Source organism: Fopius arisanus, unplaced genomic scaffold, assembly GCF_000806365.1.
Source record: "Fopius arisanus strain USDA-PBARC FA_bdor unplaced genomic scaffold, ASM80636v1 scaffold00112, whole genome shotgun sequence".
Taxonomy (NCBI): domain Eukaryota; kingdom Metazoa; phylum Arthropoda; class Insecta; order Hymenoptera; family Braconidae; genus Fopius; species Fopius arisanus.
Genome location: NW_011887851.1, coordinates 1 through 22135, shown reverse-complemented (window position 1 = coordinate 22135; position 22135 = coordinate 1). Strand labels below are relative to the sequence as shown.

Below are 22135 nucleotides of genomic sequence, written 5' to 3'. Positions count from 1 at the left end.
CGCACACACAGAGCGGACCAGACCTGAACACAGAACAGTGGGGCAAAGAGCGCTTGAGGGATAGGGCGGAAGGGGGGAGGGGGGGCTGACGGCACAGCGTGAACAGGGGGCCAGGGTAGGGCTGTGGACAAGGAGGGGATAGGGGGTACTTGGTGTGGATAGAGGGGGGATGTTGAAGCGTGTACGAAGGCGAAGTAGTGAGGCGCTCACCCACGACCCACGTACACCCCGTGCATACAGTCTGGCTGCCAGCAGCAGCACCAGAAACATCGTTTCGCTCTTACACCGTATTTTTGTATTTAAAGTCATTTCAATTCATGGATCAAAGGAATTAATTACGCAATTGAAGGCTCCGTTCAAACGTATTTATCACAGCTGTGTCATCGAGGCTATTCAGTTATTTATTTTTGTTATTATTATTATTTTTTCCGTTTCTTTCACGGATAATAGTGTGTGTTTACTTCTGAAAAAGTTTGTGACTCGCTGGCAGTTCCGCGGTTTCTAGCTGAAATTAACCAGGAGTTTATGAATTGAAATAGTGAGTGCGATTGATTTTGTTTGAGTTTGATTTTGTGTAGCAGTGCTTCCTGGGGATATTGTTTTTCTCCCCCTGGATTTTTCTGATTAATTTTTTTTTTCAATTCGTCGGAGGAAATCCGGGAAAACGTGTTGGGTCGCTCAAGGCTGCGGAATTTCTCGCTGTAGAGGATATCGGAGGAAATATTGAGAGAGAGAGAGAAAAAAAAGGGGGAAGTGCTCGGGGTTTTGGAGCGACACTGAAATGACGCGCGAGTGTAAACAAGCGATTTTGAGTGGCGCGATTCGTCCGCGTGTGACGTCACGTGTCTGAATGAAATTTTGTGATTTTTCACGTGAATCAGTCGGTGAATTGAGGGTGAGGTACGAGTGGGAAATATTTGAGTGAAAGGTGACTGGTGAGTTTGAAATAAAAGCTAACGGTGAAAGGACACGGTTTAAATATTGAAGAATTGAAAAATGATACTGAGGAAGATAGCGGGAATCTCCGGGTGTCTTCGGTACTGTTAATGACTCGTCCTCGGGATATTGCTTGTGGTGGGATTTGACGAGTCCTGAAGGAGTCCATCCCGACCAGACCAGTTGAAGACTTTCCGGTAATTAGGTGGGTATTGCTTGAGGATATGTACGCACCGATTAGGCGCCAGTGACGTCACCTCTGTCGAGAACTATTTGCTAAATCCCGACTTCACTGCACGTCTCATGTCTCCTAAGACACTTTGTTTTTGTTTTTTCAATTCTTTTTCTTGGTTTCCACTAGTTATTGTTACTTTTAGCACTTTGCATTCCTCTCAAAAATCCTCCTCCTATTCATTTTATCAGCGAGGCATTGCTTTCACACTTTTTGTCAACTATTATTGTAGTTAAATCATTTCTTTTTATTGTTAATTGAGATTGAGGCTGGGATTAATCGTGATGTTCGAAAATTGAATGAATCTGAAGTTAACTTGATAGGAAATAGAACTTTTTGTGGACTGGGGGAAATTCACGATAAATTTTTCAGTCCGCGCTTGAATCCTGAAGAATCTCTCTACGTAAACAACTGTTTTCTTTCTCGTTTTTCGTCTCTTTCGAGATTGTGTTATTTTTCGATCATTTTGACGTTGTATTGGTGATGACGAGAGGACCTACGTCAGCAATACAACGGTTGGACGAGATTTGCATAGCAAACAGATTGACATGATGGATAAGTGGATAACGAGGTGGAGAGAGGCATCTCGTGTGATTGGTTTTGCTGAATTTTTCTCTATTTTCGTCCAGAATATGCTGGAGTAAAATGGAACAATCTCGATGAGCACAGAGAGCAAAAATGTTACAACTTCTGACGGTTACTCTTTAATTTGACCCATCCAGCCTTTTAAAATTGAAGAAATTGAAAATGAGCTTTAAATTCCAGGGGATTTAGGTACTTTCTTAGAAATGGCTGATTCACTGTTTTTAATCATTTTTTTGTCTTTTAAAAAGAGTGTCAGACCTTATTAATGATTAAATCAACAATGAATCTACTGGATTTATAAGAAACATCCATTTTTCATTCAATGAGGGAAATTGTGATTTTGGAACAGTTTTTAGTGACGAAATCCTCAATTTTTAACCCCAAAAAATTGGGGATTAATTGGTTAAAATTAGGAACTGGTTTCTCAGTGTTGGAACTTTTTTTTTTGCTGTGGAGTTGAGTTTATGGTGAGTAAACAGGAAGACGTCTAGTCCGGTGCGGTCTAGTCTGCATTTGGCGGTTTTATTTGAGGGGCATTGCTCAGCTCTGGGAGTTGGTGTTTTACTGTGAGACACTTGGGGAAACCCTCGGCGTTACGAGGGGAAAACGGGGATATTTGACTCAGGAGGGCATCGGGTATTTTGCGGGAGATGGAGTAACAAGTGAACGGCAAACTGCGGCGTTGCCATGACGACAGGTGAACCTATAGGAGACCCCGAGGGCCTCGCACTGTGTCGACTCTTAACGAGACCATCGGCTTTTTTTCTTTTTTTTTTAGGGGAAGGTGCCATTAATTGAGATTTTCTGGGGGAAATTTTCCGACATCTCTTCGAGTACGAGATATTCCTCCAGAAGTTCAATATTTCGAAGCAGGGGGAAATCCAATAAAAAAAACGGGAATTTAAAGAAGACTCGCCATTTTCATATCGATGCCGGTTTTTTTTTAATTATTAAATTTTGACAGGGAGGTACCGGTGGTCTTTAATTGAAATTTCCTGGGGGAAATTCCGCGAATTTGCAATGAAATTAAAATTTTATTACAAAAAATTGTAACGATTTCGGGTGAAATCCGGTGATACCGATCTCGAGACGAAAAACCCCTTCCATCGATTGAGTCTGAAAACCGGAGTGAGGGTTGAAGTTTCGGAGCAGTTAAGCCGATCATTGTCATGATAATACCGAATAAGGGCTTTTCACATTATCCGGAAAGCTACAATAGATACCTCTTCTAACTGTTGTTGCTCTCAACTAACCCATCATTCCCCGATTCCCAATGGATTAACCCCTCTATTCAGTACCGCCAGGAGAAAAAAAAATCGTTGGGGTATTTTTCTGGGTCACGACTACATTTTTTTTTTTGACATTCAAATTAGGGCGAAGCTATTCAGGCCCACTGGGGATACCGCAATAACACCGCTCGTTGGATTTTATCGATGATAAGGGATCGTATCGCTAGGTGGGTAAATACATTCAATTGTTTTCTCGGTGGAATTGATAACGAAATCTTATCCCGCGAGTGAAACACCCGGGAATTCCTAGATATTGAGTGACCAATTAGCGATTATTGATGGGGGAATTCTCGGTCGTTACGATTGGAAAAATTTTATCGGTGATAATGATCGAAATAAATTCGTTCACCTAATTACTTCTCGACAGATTATCTTACTGAGGATTTTGTGTACTTTTATTTTTTTTTATGTTGAAAATTAATCGCAGATTTTATTCCTAGTGGATATTGTTTTCGCGGTGTTGTAAGATTTTCCGCTGAAATTCCACGAAGAACTCATCAATATTCTCGGTAACTATAGGATTCGATAATGTTCGTGGAATTCACTGTCATTGAAACAGAATTCAAATTTTCATTGCAAAAATTCTAGGGCATGAATAATTCGTCGGTAACACCTTTTGACACTTCGCTATTTCGTTAAATATCGATTGAAATGAAAGAGAATTTATTTCAGGGAAAAATCACCTGAGGGATTTCGTTGGAAATTTACAAGTCTGCAAAACGTTCTTTAATGTTTTTATCTTAAATCGGTAGTTTTGCAGATAAATCGGTGAAGATGATTTAACGCGTTTCGCCGATTCGCTACTGAATTCGTTCACAATCTGATGCAATAACATCATGATTACGGAATTGAACATCGCAATGACGAATGAAAACACACTATCACCAGGACATCCAACTCATCAATCAGGAGATAAAAAACCGCGCGATGCGTAATCGAAAGGTCCGCAGTTCAGACCATCCATTCCCAATAATTTTCCTCCTGTTCCGAGAAAATCCATTCACCGCTGTCACGTGGAGTGATTTGGAAATAATCGTAATGACTCGGTTACTACTCATCGAACAATGCCGTCGGAATTTCAATGGCGGGTTTTGAAAAAATGGAAAAGTGCAATCAGTTGACTTTCAATGAAACAAAAATTCTTTGACCTTTTTCCAACTCTCACTCGAATTTTCTGTAATCATTCACTAAAACTCTAACGAGACTATTTCATGTCACGTGATGTAAACGTGACAGTTTTACTGTGTGACCGTCACATACTAGCGTGTTTCCCCAGGTGGTGAAAATAAAATGATAAATTATCTTTCAACTACCTTTAAGCAGGCGAACTGCGGGAAATTCCGGGGAATTTTTAATAGTGAAATTCTCTTCGGATTGACAGGTGCGATTGTAAAATATTTCGCAGGATTTTAGTGACAGATGCGAGTCAAATGATGACTTGACAGACTTTCATGGTGCAGTCAACTGAGATTTAAGAAGTTAATTTGGAATTCCTGATTGGAAGGGTGAGAGGGAGCTGCGAACCGGTGAGCCTGGAACGGAGTAAAAAAACAATGGGAATCCCCGGCGTCCGTGAACGTCCTAGGGCACGATTTTCCACAGTAAAAGCCGGGGTGCGTGACCCAATCACCCGTTCACCAGTCAGTTTGCGGACAGCCGTTGGATTCCGTGTTGAGCAAGTGGTGGTGGAATTTAGTTGTCGAGTGGGGGTTACATCAAGTACATTTGGAACGTGGAAGGGAGATGGGGAATCATCTCCGTCGAGTCATCTTCGTTTAGGTGTGTTGGATCTGTAATTTTGGTGGGAGTAAATTCGAGTTGTCGGAGGCGTCAGCGGAAAGATAGCGTGGACAGCGCTGGGAGTGGAAGAGGAGGAAGAGGAGGAAGAGGAGGAAGAGGAGGAAGAGGAGGAAGAGTAGGAAGAGGAGGAAGAGGACGAAGAGGAGGAAGAGGAGGAAAAGCCGGTGGGGAAGGGGAATCCCAGGCGCAGACGTGTGCGACCAACTAAGTCCTCGTGCGTGACTCACTTTCCAGCTAGTCGAGTTGTCGCTCTGACTGCGGGATTCTCCCACCAGGCGGGGACACTCACCACTCGATGACTGTTGAATTTCGAAAGTGCTCGAGGTTTTTTTTAGAATTTTTATCGGACGTTCCAAGAATTATCTGGTATTTTTACTCACTCAAGACGATATCTCAATTAGTTTTCGAATAGTAAGCTTGTTAATTTTTTGGAACGATTCATATACACTCTGTGGATTTTGAAGAAATTGTCGAATTTATTCTCGTTGATTTACCTGTTTTTATGGGAGAACAAATTTGAAAATGAAATTATATGTGGGAATTATATCGGAATTTAATTGTAATGGGATTTTTGTATAAATTAATTTGGAGTTAATTCGAAGTTATGAGAAAGATGTTATGAAAAATTCAGTATCTCTTTTGACATTTGCAAAATGGTGGGGCAGCTCGAAAGGAAATCGAATAATCTGATTTCATCGGGTTGTTGAACCGCTACAATGAATTTTGAAATGAGTCGATCTTCAGAATTTCATGCGGAATTGATTCCAACGAAATACAATGAGGTCACCACGTATTTCGACAGAATTCATTAACAACTTGTAAGACAGAAATTCTTTCGAATTGGGAGTTGAAGGGAACACCCGAATAGTCCGAATAGATTGTTGACCCATTCCCATATCAAATTTTATAAAAACAAAATTTTGCGATTTTCCATAATTTTCGCGGAATACTCAGATAAAGATTGAGTCATCGATCGATTGTAATGAAAACAAATCAAACAATGGACTCTTCAAAACACAATGTGGAAACTGAATTTCGGGTGAAGTGAACTCCCAAGGCATTCGCGCTGTTTTATAATCGTCGAGGAAGTTTAACTTCTCAAATAAATGGATTTCCCTCTTTCCTCGAAGGAGAGTACAACAGGCAATTCTGCAAGACCGCATGCTCACACCAGTCACCAGTTAGAAGTGCAAGTTGGCCTCGGTAGACTTCTGTTTTTGTCACGCTGTTTCACGGAAATGTAATAGTACAACGGGGGAATTTTTACGTCTCGATAAATCATCGAACCGCCAGCAGTACAAAGAGACCAAGAATCGACACATATTTGTTGCGCCGTATTTCATAAGTTTTCCCTCAGTATATTATAAGTGAGTATTTTCCCTCGAAAATTCCCATTTTTATTCAGCGATCATTTTTTCAAAATCCTATCTTTTTCATTTCCTGTGTATTGACGAGGAAAATTAATCCTCTCCTCCCCACCCCAATCAAATTTATTCATCAATCCATGATTCATAAATTATAATTTTCTCGAATATCTTCGTGAGTCTCTGAATAAAATTGTATCTTCGATTTTCACAATGACTTGAAGTTATGGATAACACTCATGAATGATTTAATCTTAATAATTGAAAGAAAAATTCGCGATACTGAAAATTCAGGTGCGACTATTATCAATGAAAAAAAAATTTAATGCTTCGAACTTTATGAACATAATTATCAGTCCACGGAAAGAAATTCTTTGTGGAAATTCTAGTGCAAGTACTAAAAAATCAGAATCTACGGGTAATGAAACATCTGGCGGTGTTAAACAAAAATTTCTCCGGATTTATGTGAAAATAGAATGAGAGACATTTGGTAATAAAATTTTCAGTGCTAGACGCTTGACGCCCTTTTCCCATACAAGAATTTTCCTGAAGAATTTCTCTCCTCTTTTCCCGAACTATTTTACTATTTGAAGAACAACAATTGATGTTTACTGATTCGTCGACGGTAGACGTGTCCATTTAAAGTCCCGGTTACCTACCGTAAAAAAAAAATGAATTTCTCCGTTGAAATAAAATCCTCAGCTACTGGGAAGTTCCTAATCTTCTGCGTCGCGCATTTATGGTACTTCTCAGTATTTTTCATTCATTTTTTATCCTCTATTTACTCCAATGGAAGACTTCCGGGAATCGTGGAGTGCATCATTGACAGTTGAATTGAGAACGCGTTGTGGAATAATTTCTGGTTTAATGAGTAATTCCGAGGGTAATCGAGTCAAAAATGCAGGAAAAATTCAATGACCGAGTGCAACCACCATTATTATTTAATTAATTGGTATTTGTTTGGGTTTTCGGTGTGTGCATTCAGATAATCCCAGTATCTCGTTGAAATTTTGATGAAGGGTTTAATTATTGGGATTGGATGATTGAGGGGTATTATGCTTTTTATCATTTCTACTCGTTCGTTCTTTTTTTTTCCCCTCGTTATCAGTGGGTTATCGGTATTTCCGAGGCGCCTCGTCAAGTTGACATGTCATTGGCAGTCGTCGAGATCGAAAGACTCTTTGCAGTTGTCAATTTTTTCGAAACATCGGTTAACTCGAGACTTATTACGCAAAAAAATTGTCAAGCTATTCGATTTTGATTTAAACAAAAAAATCCACGAGTTTATCGCTTGTTAGATATATGTTTGGATATATAATTATATTTGGGGGAGAATCCCCTGTGGAAAGTTTGAAAAATAAATGTGGCAATAAAAAAAAGATTATTAGGAGTAAAATTTATCTGTTCGGATCAATTCTGTGGGAAGTGCCTAACCTAGGGCACTAGTTAAAGCTTTTAAGACTTCTGATCGCAGGAAAACAGTCTGATTTGTTTATACAAGTCGTATATTTATAATGTATATTCTGTGTTTTTTTCTGTTTTATATCTTGAAGCATTCGCATTTATAACACTTGTATCAAGGTCCCGTTCTGAGGTGGGGGGGAGTTGTATGTAGAAGGCCGAAAGGTCATGCATGTCTGAAGTGAAAATAAAAATTAAATGACTTATGGAAAAAAGTATTGGACTTTAGAAAATATCAGTTTTTATGATATCATTAATTTATATCCAGCACTTCATTTTTCAATTTTTCCAGATTTTTAAGTATTTTTTATCAGATTATAAACTCTGGGAGTCGAATTCCAAAATCCTTTTTACGTTTTCAACTTTCCCCTGAATTTTCGAAAATCCTGCCACCTATAAATCAAATATTGCACTGTTTTTATTATTCAAATGATCAATAATAAATAATAAAATCTGGATTTCCCGATTTAATCATTCCCCGAAAGAATTACTAATGAGTCGAGAAAATTCGGGGGAGAATTGAAACCCTGAGTGATTTAATTCTTCATTATTCATGGTCTATCGGAAATTCGATTAAATTCTAGGTATTCATGGACTAAAATAGCTTTGTGCAAAAATTGTGCAAACCGAGTGTTATCTACTCCAAATAAAATAAAAATGTCAAATCTAATTAATTACGTGTTGTCACATGGTGGCAATTACCTTTAACTACAATCTCACCCACAATTTTCTCCTACCTTATCTCTTATTCATTCGCGTTTCCTACGTAAATACCTAACGTATTCATTTGTAACGCTTCTACGTCAATCGCCAGAATTCCTAGGAAAAAAAAAACGCATAAAGATATTAAGTTGCTCGTAAAATTCTGGAGGAGAAGCAAAAATAATTAAACGAAATGATCGAATTCTCGAATGATGTAATGCGTCAATTCCACGGAGGAATGAATGATTTTTCATCAGTGAATAATTCTCTCTTTTTTTGCAACGACAAAAAAAAATATGATAAAAACTGATTAAGTATCGAATGAATGAGAGAGCATTTCTGTTATCAAATTCAATGACAGTCCCCGTATTACCAGTCAAGTTTAATTACGAATGATAATTAATTCCGATTGGATATTCCTCCACTTGGTTTGCCTTCACGAGGGGGAAACAGGATACATAAGTGCAAGCATTGCCGATGGTTTTGAACTGTTGAACTCGGTTACTTCCGGTTTCGCAATACATCACCACCTCCCGATATCCCAGTGTCTGAAAGACTCAAGTGTACGCATTCAATTCATTCGCCATTCATTTGTTATTAATTTTCAACAAGTCTGGAAATGAGATTAAATAAAAATCATTAACACTGTCCTCTCCTCTTCCTCCAGATCTCCATCCCGTGGCAATGACAGACCCACAGCTGGCGAACAACAACAACAACACAAGTACAAACAACAACAACGATGGCGAGCCAAAGTACCTTCACAAAAAATTCAAGAAAATGGCAACGACTGAGGTGGTGGCACCCCTGGAAGTCCAGGCGGAAACTCCACCGCTTCCGACGCCACCAGCCCCTTCAGAACCACCAAAAAATCGTGACCCACCGAGGCCAACGAAAGAGTCTTCCAAAGGCGATGATTTTGCCGCAGAGGCCAACGAAACAGAGCCAGCAGAGTCAAAAAAATCCGGTTACGTATGTCCATATTGCAAGCTCTCTTGTGCAAAGCCAAGTGTCCTCCAAAAACACATCCGGGCGCACACCAATGAACGTCCGTATCCTTGTGTACCCTGTGGCTTTGCCTTCAAGACTAAATCAAATCTCTACAAGCACTGCAGATCACGAGCGCACGCCTTAAAAATGGAGGGTGGAGACACGGGAAAAGTTTCTGAAGACTCAGACGTGAGTCTCTCCGACAGCGCAAGTAACGGTACAGGCACACCACCACCGCCTCCATCCTCAACTCCATCGACACCGACAGTCCAAAATCCAAAAACCATAAAGACTGGAAAGATTTACAAGCCAAAGTTTCACACAGCTCTCCAATGCGTGAACAACGAGCCAGAGATAACACCGCCTTCCCCACCGAGCTCTTCCAACGGCTCTACATCAGCATCAGTCAAACCAAATTCTGATCAATTGCGAGAGCACATCGATAAGATAATAACGGATAATGAAGCGATAGTGTATAAAAAGGACCCTGAGCTGTTGAGACTGTTCTCGAGAAATCGACACTGGCTTGGATGGAGAAATGACAATTCGATGAGTGAAGAGTCACAAACGAGGAAGCGTTCATACAGCGAGAGCTGTGCACAGGATGAAGGAAATCCCAGTCAGCCAAATGGCGATGGTTCTATAATAAAGGATCTTCTCTTGAAGACCAGAACTGAGACACCAGAGCAGACAGATGTCAGCGCTGAGGACAGCTTCACCTGTCCCTCCTGCAGGATATCCTATGCGAGTTCGGATAACCTCGAGGCGCATCGAAGGTACTACTGCAAAGGTGGAGACTCCCCAAAACGAGACTTCCAATTAGAATTGGAAAAGAAAGAGGACTACGAGGGCAAATCAGATTTCTACAACACAGTGCAGCCACTACCCTCTCCAGGGCCTCTCTTAGGAAATACTAGGCTAGTGGATGCTTATGGGCCACCACCGAAGAAACGAACAGAGAATGTACCCACGACACTCCGATCATTGGAGGAGCTGTCCAAGTATCCAAGACCAAACTCCCTGCAGATGTTCGGCGGTGAGGTGAGAATTCTTGATAATACAGGTGAGACGAAAACCATGAGAATTGAACCAAGACAGACAAATTCACCCCCAAACGATCATAATGTTAATAATAAGTGCGTGACAACTGAAACATCATCGATAGTGGTGCGATCAGGTCTTCACTCGGGTGGTACAATGATGCACAAACCACCAGGCACACCCTCGACAACCCCAAGTACCTCAATATCTCTGCCAAACACACCAAAGATGTTGGCACCAATCATACCAAACATATCAACACCCAATCTAGCCCCAAAAATGTCATGCTACAGTTACCTAGAGCCACACTTGAATCCACTGACAAGTATCACTGCCTACAATCCTCTGACCTTGCCGCAAGCAGGTATAGCTAGTATTCTTCACGGTGGCAAGGTGATACCTTATGTTCCTGGTATGCCTGGACCGCATACACTGTCAACGACAGTAGACATATCACCAGTGACCAGTGGCACCACTGGCTACAAAGTCATTCCAGGCATTCCAGGTCTCCACATGATTCCACAACCACTGGATCTGGCGAGTCCAGTGCGGGGACAGACACCAAGTGTACCTGGCATACCCGGGCCAACGTCTAATGCCCAGATGAGCATTGGCCAGCCCCTGGATCTCGCCAGTCCAGCCAAGGATTCGAAGCCTGGCTTCAAAAATCCAAACAATGGTGTTGTCAGTCCTAAAGTACCTGCCAAACTCGAGGAGAAGTACAAGAGCCGTTTGGCATCGACTCCCACTGGTGAATTACCCAAGAGTGAGCCTGAAAGGCATCCCAAGAATGTGGGCAAATACAAGATCTTGGTTGACAACAGTGAGAAGGTTCAATCTGTTGAGAGAGTGATTTACTCGAATGGGCTCGATCCTGTTAACTCGTTTCCCACAAGATCTCCACCGAGGGATATATCGATCAAATACGACTCACCTCCACCCCAGGAGAACGGTGTGATCAAGCAAGCTTCTCCAGAGCCGTACGTTGCCAATGGCGCCAGAATGAGGCCTGACAGTGGTCCACCAGTCATAATAATGAATATTGATCCCCCGATGCCTGAGAGTTCCCCCGAAGCACTGCCATCAGCTTCGGATTTGAAAGAACCATCGCCGGATGACGAACCAAATCCAAAATTCCTTCGTCCAACCTCACTTCCTTTGAAACCCGGTACCTTCACGCCAAAGCGTCACCATGGTATCACACCCACAGCCAATACACTTCCATTGATAAGCCCAGAAACACCAAGACCGAAGAAATCGTACGGTCAACTGTACCTGAACGGTCACGCCTATACCTATCTGGGGCTCAAGTGTTCGACAAGAGTCTTCTACTGCACTCTCAATAGGCCCCAGCCGATGTACGTGAGTCAACAGCATGGATTGTCGATGTACTCCAACTGGAAGATCTGCAAAGAGACACCACCGGATATGGACATGGCTCATTATGACTCCAGACACAGACCAGCGAGTTACACAGTTGCCTGGAAGAAACAGGAGGACATAATGACGCACTCGTCACAACGACCGAACACTCCAACGAGCCCCGACAGCGGTTTGGAAAGTGATACACAGGAGAAGACCCGAAGAGTGAAGATCTTCGATGGTGGTTTTGAGTCAAACGAGGATTACACTTACGTGAGGGGACGGGGCCGGGGTCGATACGTATGCGAGGAGTGCGGCATCCGGTGCAAAAAACCTTCAATGCTGAAGAAACATATCAGAACACACACGGATGTGAGACCTTACACCTGCAAGCACTGTTCCTTCAGCTTCAAGACTAAAGGAAATTTGACGAAGCACATGAAGTCGAAGGCTCACTACAAGAAGTGCGTGGAAATGGGGGTGACACCTGTTCCCACGTCTGTCTGTGACGAGAATATTGATAAGGAGGCAATTGCCAGGCTTGTGGCTGGTGGTGCTAATGAGGAGTCAACGGACGAAGACGAGGAGTCCGATGGGGATGAAAGCGATGAGTCCGGAAGTGAGGAGCATGAGGCAGCGCAGAGTCTTTTGAGCCTCTCGCAGACGAGCTCAAAGAGACTTCCCGGTCTTCTACCTGCTGGCAGACCAACCACCTATCCGTATGCCCTCACTTTCCCCACCACATCCGTGACAACGTCACTCGTCTCGACGACAGCCTCTGTCTCTTCTGTTTCCTCCGTTTCCTCTGTTTCCTCTGTTACTGTCACATCGACGACAGTCATTCAGTCAGAGGTATCTAACAGGTACTATTTCCCCTCAACTCGGGGTCCAGTCCCAGAGGAGACCAGGGACAGTGTTATCAGGTCGTCCAAGGTGGAGGACTCTGACGTGGAGATGGAGGAGGTCGTGTCGAGACATCAGCCCATGGATCTAACGACCAAAACGTCACAGACAGCGGAGGGAAGGAGACCGGTGGACATCCTCACACCTGTTTCTGGACCTGTACTCATGCAAGCGATCGTTCACACTATGGAGAGGTTGCCCCTTCAGGGTAGAGAGTGGAAACCCGATGAGGGGCACATGCTCCAGGCTTATTTGACCGAGAGACACGTCATGGATAGCAAGATGAAGCTGCAGTACAGAGTGGGAACTTGCAAGAATGACAAGCAAGTGGTTTACTCCAAGGAGTTCACTAGCTCTAGGGGATCGTACTCCAGTAGTACTCCTACAGTTACTTATACTGATCCCAGTAGGATGCAGGGTGTTGTTGAGAGGGAAGAGGTGAAAGTGGAGGGGAGGCATGAGAGGAGGCCGTTTGATATCGAGTCTTTGAGGCTTGTTTCACCGGAGAGGGAGAGCCAGGACGTCAGGATGAGGAGTGATCAGATGACCGGGCAGGTGATCAAGGGGGGTGAGAGGCAGGTGTTTCAGGAGGGTAGAGAGGGCAGGGAGGGGGGTACGAAGAACGAGTTTGTTGTGGGTCAGGAGAGGGGGAGATTTGAGAGACCTAGTCAGGAGTTTAAGGTGCCGGTGGGTGAGGTGAGGGGTGCAGAGTTCAGGGAGGGGATTGAGAGATCACCGGGGAGAGAGGGGTACAAGGAGCACAGGGTGCAGGGGTTCGAGGTGCAGGGACTGGAGGGGAATAAACTTCTGGAAATTGCTGGGGGTACCAGGGGAGATGGCAGAAGTGAGCACACCGTGAATATCAGTGAATTTGCTAAGGGCATTGGGGAGGGGATGAAACATCCTGTTGCCAGGAAGGTAGTGGTGGGAGGACCTGGGTTCAGGTCGCCATCGCCAAGCACTGGGAAACCACAGGCCGAGTTTCTACAGCCTGTTAGTGGACATGGCTCTAATTATAGCAGGTGAGTTTAAATATCACGGAAAGTAATATCAATCATGAAACAGCGGCTGAAAGATTACGTGAAAAATTTACGAATTGAAATGTCAACGTCATTACCATTTCAACAGTCTTTTTCAATCAATAGTAATAATGATTTATTGCCTTTTATTATAGTGTTAATGAGGAAGGTCGAAGTGTTTGCGGTTTCTGCAACAAAGTCTTCAACAAACCAAGCCATTTACGTCTCCACATAAACATTCATTACTTTGAGAGGAGATTCAGGTGTGAGAGCTGTGCAGTATCATTTCGCACTAAGGGCCACTTAACAAAGCATGAAAGATCAGTGTCTCATCACAATAAAGTCAGCATGACGTCAACATTTGGAGCAGCCACAACGAGCAATCCCCGGCCATTTAAGTGTGAGGACTGTAAAATTGCGTTCAGGATTCACGGACACTTGGCCAAACATCTCAGGAGTAAAATGCACATTATGAAGCTCGAGTGCATTGGAAAATTACCCTTTGGAACTTATGCGGAGATGGAGAGATCTGGGGTTAATCTCAATGATATTGATACTACCGATTGTGATAATAGTCTCTCTAGTCTACAGGTAATTCCTTTTTATTCTCGTTCAAAATAAAATTTTTTTAATATCTAGATTGAAAAAAAAAATTGACAGAAAATTGATTGTTTTACGATTGATGAATAAAATTAAAAAAAAACGGAAGATAAAACTCAATTCTTTAATTAATTGATTGGCATTAAATTGATTCCAGATACTCGCCTATAAACTGTACGAGAAGGATCCAAGCAAAATGGGCCAATGGGACCCCGAGATGGGTCCCCCAAACATAGCAAGCGGTGGTGAAACATCCTCAGACGAGGGTGAACCCATTTTACCTCCAGTAATTCACCAGTACCCCCCACCCCCCTCAGATATCGAGGCATCACGTGCATATCATATGTCAACATTAGTTAATACAAATGATACAAAGCAAATTGGTGATTTACATGTGCCAAACACACGGTTCGACGATAATTCATTGCCCTACAAGTGCCAAATATGTCCAAGATCATTGAGAACAGTCAATGAATTGCAAGTGCACTGTTATGTAGAGCATGGTGATCGTGGAAAGGAGAATACACAGACGAGAATTAGTGATGAGATTGTTTTAGCGCGTGAGGACCAATCGAGACAGAAAAATGATGATACATAGTGCCAAAATTACGCTCTCGAGCGGCCATACACAATGTTTGTTTTGTAAATCGAGGGAATTGAGATTATTATTTCTCATCCATCGATTTTATTCCCATTTCTTCATTGAGTTAATCCCAGTGAGGACGAGTTCAGGACTCGTCTTGTGCAGTATGAAACTGCTTCAGGTTTTTTAAAATCATTTTTCAGGATTTTTGGGATTATTCAAGCTACATGATCATTTTTGTTGTTTATTTTTTAAGAAATATGTCCAAATCGGTAGGGGATTGACAATTTTATGGTGAAAACTTTTTGTAGGAAATTTAATGCACTACAAAAAAGTCTGATAACAGATTACTCTGGGTTTATTACTTCCGTTGTTATTTGAGAATTAATCGAAGCTATTTTTTTTTCTATCGAAATGAAAGGGATTACTTCTGGTTCTGTATTAATTTTTCGCCAATATCTCGGGATCTGTGAAAGGTGGAGAGATTTTAGCGGAGTTTTCTTTTAGTTGAGAGCATTTCCTACTAGGGATTTTTCATACATTTCTCACTATCTCCCTCAGATTTCAAGATGTTATCGATTCTGTCTCACCACTTCAGTATCGAATCAGAACATTTCATCGAAAATATGTGAGAAACATTATCTCTTCCCAGCACTCGTGATTTTCCATCAAAGAAAATATATACATATTATATTATACATGATCGAATCATCGTGATGAAATTTTAGTTGATAAACAAAACAAGAAATATTTATATACGAAATTTAATTTTTAATCAACTGAAATGAAAAATCCCTGAATAAATGAATTTAGACGACTTAAGGTGCAATTACTCTGACTGGCATGTGATTGACTTCAAAGTGCAAAAACAAAAAAGATTAATAACTGTGCAACAAACTGAATATTGAACACTCGATTTTTCAGTGAATAGAAATTTATAAATATATCCTATAGATGAATATATACATATATTTGTATGATATTCCGAGGATTGAGTAATTGTTTGGGTGATGAGTAAGTCTGTATAAATTTATGTAAATTATTAGTTGATTAAGGCGAGAAACATTGTAAGATAGACTAGTGGTTGAGTGAGATAAAAATTATGAGCAATTCAGGCATCTTCAATTGAATAATAACTGTAGTCCTCTGAGCTGGAGGATAATTATCGTTGAACAACGTAAAACGTTCGTCTGAGAGGTAAAAAGTTGGGAATAATGAATGGGAAATTTTTAGCCAAGTGCTCAAGCACAGACTACGTCTTTCCTTAGCATAATCATCACACGTCAGATAATCATGTAAATCTCGTACCTAACTGTTAATGTGCTTGAGTGGGTGATACAGGTGTTTAATAATTTATCACGACAACTGTACAACGAGGGAATGATTGAGTGGAAATAACATAAATCTGTTGCCAAAACGATATCAGTGTAGCTTAGATGAATTGAGGGAATCTGAGAATGTAGATTTTTTGGTGTAATATCCGTGAGATGATGATTGCGGTGTGAAGTGGTGGGAGAATAGGGCGCATTCGTCACGTCTCTTGCCAGTTCATTCCTGAATTATGAAAAAACCCAAATCACAAATTATTGTAAGAGCTTCCAAGATGTGTACGTGTGCATGTGTCCAACAGTGCCAAGCCAATGGTGAAATGTAACATCAACAGAGCATTACTTCTATTTTAAAAGGGCTATTGCGATTTAAAATGTGCTAATTAACATATCAAGTGATGGTAATGATTTATAGATGAGAATTTATTGATTTTAGAATGATTACGAATATTTTTTGAAGAACATTGGATGATAATTCATGATTTATCGCAGGCAAAACGTTGGCTTGGCTGCTTCCAGAGTCAGTATTAGTAACTCTCAACTGAATATTAAAAAAAGAAAATTTGTATTTCGGTGTTTTTCTTTTGAGTTTGCGTCTCATGTTCTCGAGATAACTTCATTAATTTGTCAATGGAGTCTCGGAGAGCCCTCGATACAACTATTTTTTATGGATATTATTTAAATTTTGTATCAATCATCAGCCAGAACAATATTTCCGAATATTGGGTAATACATCAGCAATACGTGAGACCACTGAACCGTAGTTTTTTGTATCGTAATCGTGTAAAGATCATAGATCTTTAAGATTTTATATAAAAACTTTACTCAATCAATTGTAAAATAAGTATGAAAAGTATCAAATACTTTTCATTTCACCTAGATTCATTGATAGAGTGACAAATCCTAAATTATCAATTTCATTGGAACCAAAGTTTGGCTTTTGCCAGATTGATATCAGAGATGGGACCGGAGTTTAAAACAATTTTATAAAACTTATTGTATACTCAAGCGGGGGGAATAATCTAATCGTAAATGATTGTAAATGAATTTATGGCCCAGTGGCTCATGAGTGCTGTTGTTAATTATTTCTTCCTCATCGTAATGAAAAAAATGAAAGAAACCAACTCTGTTACATTACTAACGAGAATGTAATTTATTTATTGTAAATAAAAGATACATTGCCTAATGAATTAAATACGCATTCTCCTGAGTGTCCCTCTCAATAAATACCCAGAGTTTTGGAATTATTCAACTTTAACTTTAAAAACAAAAATTAATTTGCGCCATTAATAAAATTCATGAATTCATCATTTACTGATTTAACGCGAGTGGAAGAAAAAAATTATTCTTTAGATTATTTTTATTAAAAAGGCAAATATTTTACAACTTATCTCGTAATCCTTACATTATTCTTGGTTTAGTGAATCGTTAGACCAGGAGTCGATGGAGATGATCTAGACCTTAACGAGCATCGAAAACAACCACTAGAACAATTCATTAAGGAAAAATATGGAGTAGAAAAATCCTGTGGAAACATTCGACCGGAAAACTTCAAATTAAAGGTTGTAAGTAATCCAGTGTTCAAAAAATCATGATATTATTTTGGGTGTGAAAAGGATACGACGCTTTGTGCGTTTTTTGTACATGATCCTGTAACCGCACTCTCTGCAACGGATGGGATCTCTGGGACGAATTTCGTTGTCGTGGTGGCACTCTGAAGAAAAAGAAACAAAATCCCAGTGAAGAAACAATCATGAAAAATTCAGCAATTCTTCCAAAGAGTTGATATGTTTTGGAGGATAACCTCAAAGTTTATAGAATTAAAAAATCACCTCCACAGATGTAAACCATTGCCTGTTTGGGGGCTGTGGACTCAGCTTTGCTGGACGACTCCATTTTCCAAGAATTCTTCAATAAATCGTTCGATTACTCCGAGATTATCAAAAATAATATAATAAGTACAGAGAATTAGAAGTGGTAACACTGCAAATGTTTCTCTTCGCTTGCACGTTGTTTCGTTGTGTCACGTGATTCTCCCCTCTCCATTTGTTTCCAACACAGCTGAATGAAAATTTAAAAAAATAAGTAATTTTGATTTTATAGAAAACTATTCAGAATATTTTTTTTTAGTTTCTGGTCAAATCAAATTTTTCATTAGAACGAGTGATGGGGTAATGAAAAATATATCGAAAGACAGAAAAAAAATAAAAATATCATGTAATCGAGGATTTGAACTGGGAACTTCAATTCTGATATTATTACAAGTGCTCTCAATAGATATCAAAAAGAAAACGGTGTCACGACTTGGATTTGAACCAAGAACTCCCAGTTTTTGATAGATAGATAGATTTTTATATCTTTGTCCTTTTTGTAGTCTTTTTGCCCCTTACTCCTACTTCTGTTGCCCTACTGCAACTATGAATAAATTTTTAAGGTACTTGAGCAAATTCACCTGGGCGCGTTAGCCAATTTCGCCACCGTGACACCTCTGAGATTTTATCGACGATAATCAGTCTTGACAGCATTCGTAAAAAAAACATTGAACCCAAAAAAAAGTCTTCAAACATGGACATTGAATTAACCTCAAACCCACAAATTTCTTTCAAATTTTAGTGTTAATAAATTCTTGTTTAATAAAAAAATCTCAATTTACGATTCACTAGCTTTAGAAAATACAATTAAGATAAGATAGAGAATAATAGGATAAATTGAGTGCTACAGGATATAGGTTAGTTTGTCAAGTCCTTTTTATTGAAAAGAAAAACGATGGATTCAATAGCATCAACTAAACAATCGTAAGTCTAATTATCCCAACTCATCATCTTGCGCTATTCTTTATTTTTCATTCAACTCCTTTCATTTCCAGAAACAGAAGCAGATTTAAACGAAGTCAGCATAAAAAAATTTATCATAAATCGAAAAAAGGTTCGAATTCCAACGATTCTCATAGCCATGACAAATCCTCACAACAGATATTATTTCAATTGGACCGTCGTTTTGCTGAAATAAGCGATGACGACGAGCCTAAAAGCAGTAAATCCTTTGAAGAACTCTTGAACGCACCAGTTTCCACCTCGACCTTCGTATTCAAAAGTGAAACCAAGTGGACATGGGACGCATCTCAGTTTAGTGATTATTTTTCAGTTGACGTCAATCATTTATCGAAAATATTCAAATGTATTCCCTTCAACGAATACGTCAGCGTCGAGGAAAAATACTTTAATGTAACTATTGCACTCAATCCGCAAGGAAATTAAAATTTTTCATTAGAAATATTCTTGTTGTAGGAAAAACATAGAATTACTGGTAGTACTGATATACTCTATATTTGCAGAAGGACGAGTTGACCTTGATAAATTCATCTGCTGAGCTGTCCAGAAAAGATTACATTAAGGAACTAGAGTCGTCCCTTGTTTCTGAACAGTCGACAGACCCAGATAAGGCCCTTAACCATAAGACCATTCAATCTGAACAGGACATTGATGCCGTGGAAAATATCGAGGAAGATCTTGATTTTTTATTATCGCTAAAAGAACCAGTGCGAGTGTTACCTGTAAATATTTCATCTGGCACATCACGAGTTGCAGAAGGTAAAATCCATTGGACAATATTTAATTTTTCACCTGCGAAATTTTATTATTAATTTATGATACAGATGTGAAAGGGAGGAGAGACGTAAAACCAACAAAGTCCATTGACTTGGAGAAATGGCTGGATTCTGTACTGGATGATTGATATATTTAAAAATCATTGAGTAATTTTCATTAATTTTTTGGTGTCAGAAAGGATTCCATTGTTTCATTGTAAGAAATATCAAGTCATAAGTCAATTAATCATGTGAAATGACAAAAATGCGTGCATGTAATCATAAACGACGAGCATAATGGCTCCACCAGGACCCAATCGAAGTACCTTCGGTAATAATCCTTTGTACAGGGCAAGAAACCTGAAAATATATCAATTCTGTAAAATAATACCGTTCCAATTCTCAAGTACTTTTCCCTTACCCCTCTCGTTGGTAGATAATTTTCATCGTTCGTAACGTTCCCTTGTATTTTATATCACTTTGTGGACCTTGTATTCTACTCTTCGCCACATCGAATGGTATATTAAGACACGAAGCTGTCGTGCCCGCAACAAATCCTAAACCTACCTGAAAATATTTCCATAGAAGTGACATAAAATATTAGCTGGAGAAAAAAAAACAATTACCTTTGAGAAGAATTCGACCCAAGGATCTTTATTGGGAGGTATGTAGCCTTTGACAGAGTGATAAAAACCAAAGTAAAAAGAATTGAATACTCCATTCCTCATGGCAGTGGCTGTTAACCCTTTATTCAAACCATCGAGTCCTAAACCATTTTTTCTTATTATATCCCGCGTTACAGAGAATGTAGATGGGGTGTTCTTCAGCCTTTGACGATTTGATTGTAATTGGACTTTGACAACTTCAAAGGGATTCACCAATATCGCCTCTGTCACACCAGCGCAAAATCCAGCTAAGGCGAATGTCTAAAATTCATGTAAATCCTGCAGTCTTGTTATTGAAAATATCTATATTAATTAATCTCAGATTTACCAGAGGCGTTGGGGCACTAGCTCCCCACAGAAAATATTTTTTGTACTGCTCAAAGGTGAAGAACTAGAAAACAAATTGATCATTGTATTTTTTATGAATGAGTCGAGTAATAGATTAAGGATTTGCTCGCTAATGATTTTTTTTCTGTCATTTTTTTCAATTTTTTCAATAAATCAAGATACATGCATGAGAATAGTTATTACTTTAACAGCTCTTTTGGGTGTTTCTGCGATAATCGGTGGAACAATGCCTTTCCAGAACGAGCTCAATCCCTCATGTGTGTACATTTTTTTCATACAATCTAGAACTCCTGTAACGAGTGATTTTTTTTAATAACAAAAAATTCCGACATCATGAGCTTGACTTCTCACCTGTGTAATACATCGAATTTTTGACACTCGACTTCACCTGCAATTGCATTCGAGTTTTCACAAGATCCATTGGATGCATTATGCAAACTTCAACGAAACCAGCAGATCCACCAGCACCAATTTGAATAATGGCCTGTCCAAAAAGGCCTATACTATCTCCAGTTACAGCAGACATTTTGTTATTTTCTAAATTTATATTTAAAATAGTGCTCTTGATGCAGCAATAATAACAGATTGCGTCTCAATTGAATGCACTCTCAATTGACAAACGTTTAACACTCAGTAGGTAGAGAAAAATCTCTAGACGTCGTAGACATCTCCTTGATAAGATAAAAATTCTTTTTTTTCGATAATTTTGTTTGACTATTCGCGGTGGCCACGTGGATCACGTGATTATTGCAGTACATATATATAATGATTATATATAGAACGTGATGTCAAACTGGACCAGAAACATCTTGTTTCATTCCATTAGCTTTTCTTCTCCATTCATCGACAGTAATAGAAAAGTATTGTTTGTAAATCTGGCTTCATGCAATATATACCTGTGAGTATTAACTGTCACAGAGATCGAATATTTATTCTAAAATCACAGAAATACTTGATTTTTTATATATTTTGAGGTTACCCATAGTCAATCTCCAATTCATCATTTTGACAATACACAGATAAATAATTGTATTTTTCAATTAAATTGGCGTTGTCATCATATAACATGGTCATTGCCTCTGAATGATTTTTTTTGCTGCCAATTTGTTTTTTCTTTGTTTTCATTTTTTCGTGTCGGGGCTGTGATTCATGTCATTCGTGTCATTAGGGCCCGGGTGGAGGGATTTTTGCCCGACATGTCCCTAGGGAATTCCCTAGAAAAAACGCGTTTTACGGGTAACTAAATGCCAGCCCCTGTAGGCCCTCAAAAAATATAATGATAGGGTCAATCGACAGATCATTATTTTTGCCGGGCCGGTAATTAGGTCTCAGGGGTGGGAA

At 39.8% G+C, this 22135-nt stretch overlaps 4 protein-coding genes across 5 annotated transcripts; 2 read left to right on the top strand and 2 right to left on the bottom strand.

The window, feature by feature from the left end:
- Window positions 1-209: 209 nt before the first annotated feature.
- Window positions 210-17390, top strand: shn (schnurri). Of its 2 annotated transcripts, none has more exons than XM_011313089.1 (4): window positions 210-1141; window positions 9037-13687; window positions 13840-14275; window positions 14442-17390. In XM_011313089.1, the coding sequence occupies exons 2-4, from the start codon at window positions 9054-9056 to the stop codon at window positions 14880-14882; spliced, it is 5511 nt and encodes a 1836-aa protein (XP_011311391.1). In that variant the 5' UTR covers window positions 210-1141; window positions 9037-9053; the 3' UTR covers window positions 14883-17390. The 2 variants fall into 2 exon arrangements, with proteins under 2 accessions (XP_011311391.1, XP_011311392.1); XM_011313090.1 differs by lacking the exon at window positions 210-1141 and adding an exon at window positions 6031-6209.
- Rpb12 (DNA-directed RNA polymerases I, II, and III subunit Rpb12) lies at window positions 17330-18715 on the bottom strand. The gene is made up of 4 exons (XM_011313091.1): window positions 18648-18715; window positions 18028-18256; window positions 17817-17909; window positions 17330-17679 (listed from the first exon to the last, which is right to left on the bottom strand). The coding sequence occupies exons 2-4, from the start codon at window positions 18089-18091 to the stop codon at window positions 17657-17659; spliced, it is 180 nt and encodes a 59-aa protein (XP_011311393.1). The 5' UTR covers window positions 18092-18256; window positions 18648-18715; the 3' UTR covers window positions 17330-17656.
- A 184-nt stretch (window positions 18716-18899) lies between these two features.
- LOC105271507 (uncharacterized) lies at window positions 18900-20012 on the top strand. The gene is made up of 4 exons (XM_011313087.1): window positions 18900-18990; window positions 19062-19419; window positions 19530-19785; window positions 19851-20012. Exons 1-4 carry the CDS (start codon window positions 18962-18964, stop codon window positions 19928-19930), a joined length of 723 nt encoding a protein of 240 aa, XP_011311389.1. The 5' UTR covers window positions 18900-18961; the 3' UTR covers window positions 19931-20012.
- On the bottom strand, window positions 20001-22030 carry LOC105271508 (mitochondrial 2-oxodicarboxylate carrier). The gene is made up of 6 exons (XM_011313088.1): window positions 21146-22030; window positions 20978-21084; window positions 20775-20837; window positions 20408-20707; window positions 20203-20348; window positions 20001-20141 (listed from the first exon to the last, which is right to left on the bottom strand). Exons 1-6 carry the CDS (start codon window positions 21318-21320, stop codon window positions 20021-20023), a joined length of 912 nt encoding a protein of 303 aa, XP_011311390.1. The 5' UTR covers window positions 21321-22030; the 3' UTR covers window positions 20001-20020.
- Window positions 22031-22135: the final 105 nt, after the last annotated feature.

Excerpts from the sequence above, each read along its gene's own strand:
- shn (XM_011313089.1), top strand. The coding sequence starts at position 9,054 with ATGACAGACCCACAGCTGGCGAACAACAACAACAACACAAGTACAAAC. Across the intron at positions 13,688-13,839 it reads CATGGCTCTAATTATAGCAG|TGTTAATGAGGAAGGTCGAA; the intron begins GTGAGTTTAAAT and ends CTTTTATTATAG. Across the intron at positions 14,276-14,441 it reads ATAGTCTCTCTAGTCTACAG|ATACTCGCCTATAAACTGTA; the intron begins GTAATTCCTTTT and ends AATTGATTCCAG.
- Rpb12 (XM_011313091.1), bottom strand. The coding sequence starts at position 18,091 with ATGGAGTCGTCCAGCAAAGCTGAGTCCACAGCCCCCAAACAGGCAATG. Across the intron at positions 17,910-18,027 it reads AATGGTTTACATCTGTGGAG|AGTGCCACCACGACAACGAA; the intron begins GTGATTTTTTAA and ends CTTTTTCTTCAG. Across the intron at positions 17,680-17,816 it reads CAAAAAACGCACAAAGCGTC|TGGTTGTTTTCGATGCTCGT; the intron begins GTATCCTTTTCA and ends GAATTGTTCTAG.
- LOC105271507 (XM_011313087.1), top strand. The coding sequence starts at position 18,962 with ATGGATTCAATAGCATCAACTAAACAATC. Across the intron at positions 19,420-19,529 it reads TCGAGGAAAAATACTTTAAT|AAGGACGAGTTGACCTTGAT; the intron begins GTAACTATTGCA and ends CTATATTTGCAG. Across the intron at positions 19,786-19,850 it reads CACATCACGAGTTGCAGAAG|ATGTGAAAGGGAGGAGAGAC; the intron begins GTAAAATCCATT and ends TTTATGATACAG.
- LOC105271508 (XM_011313088.1), bottom strand. The coding sequence starts at position 21,320 with ATGTCTGCTGTAACTGGAGATAGTATAGGCCTTTTTGGACAGGCCATT. Across the intron at positions 20,708-20,774 it reads CTAGTGCCCCAACGCCTCTG|ACATTCGCCTTAGCTGGATT; the intron begins GTAAATCTGAGA and ends CATGAATTTTAG. Across the intron at positions 20,142-20,202 it reads ATTATCTACCAACGAGAGGG|GTTTCTTGCCCTGTACAAAG; the intron begins GTAAGGGAAAAG and ends ATATATTTTCAG.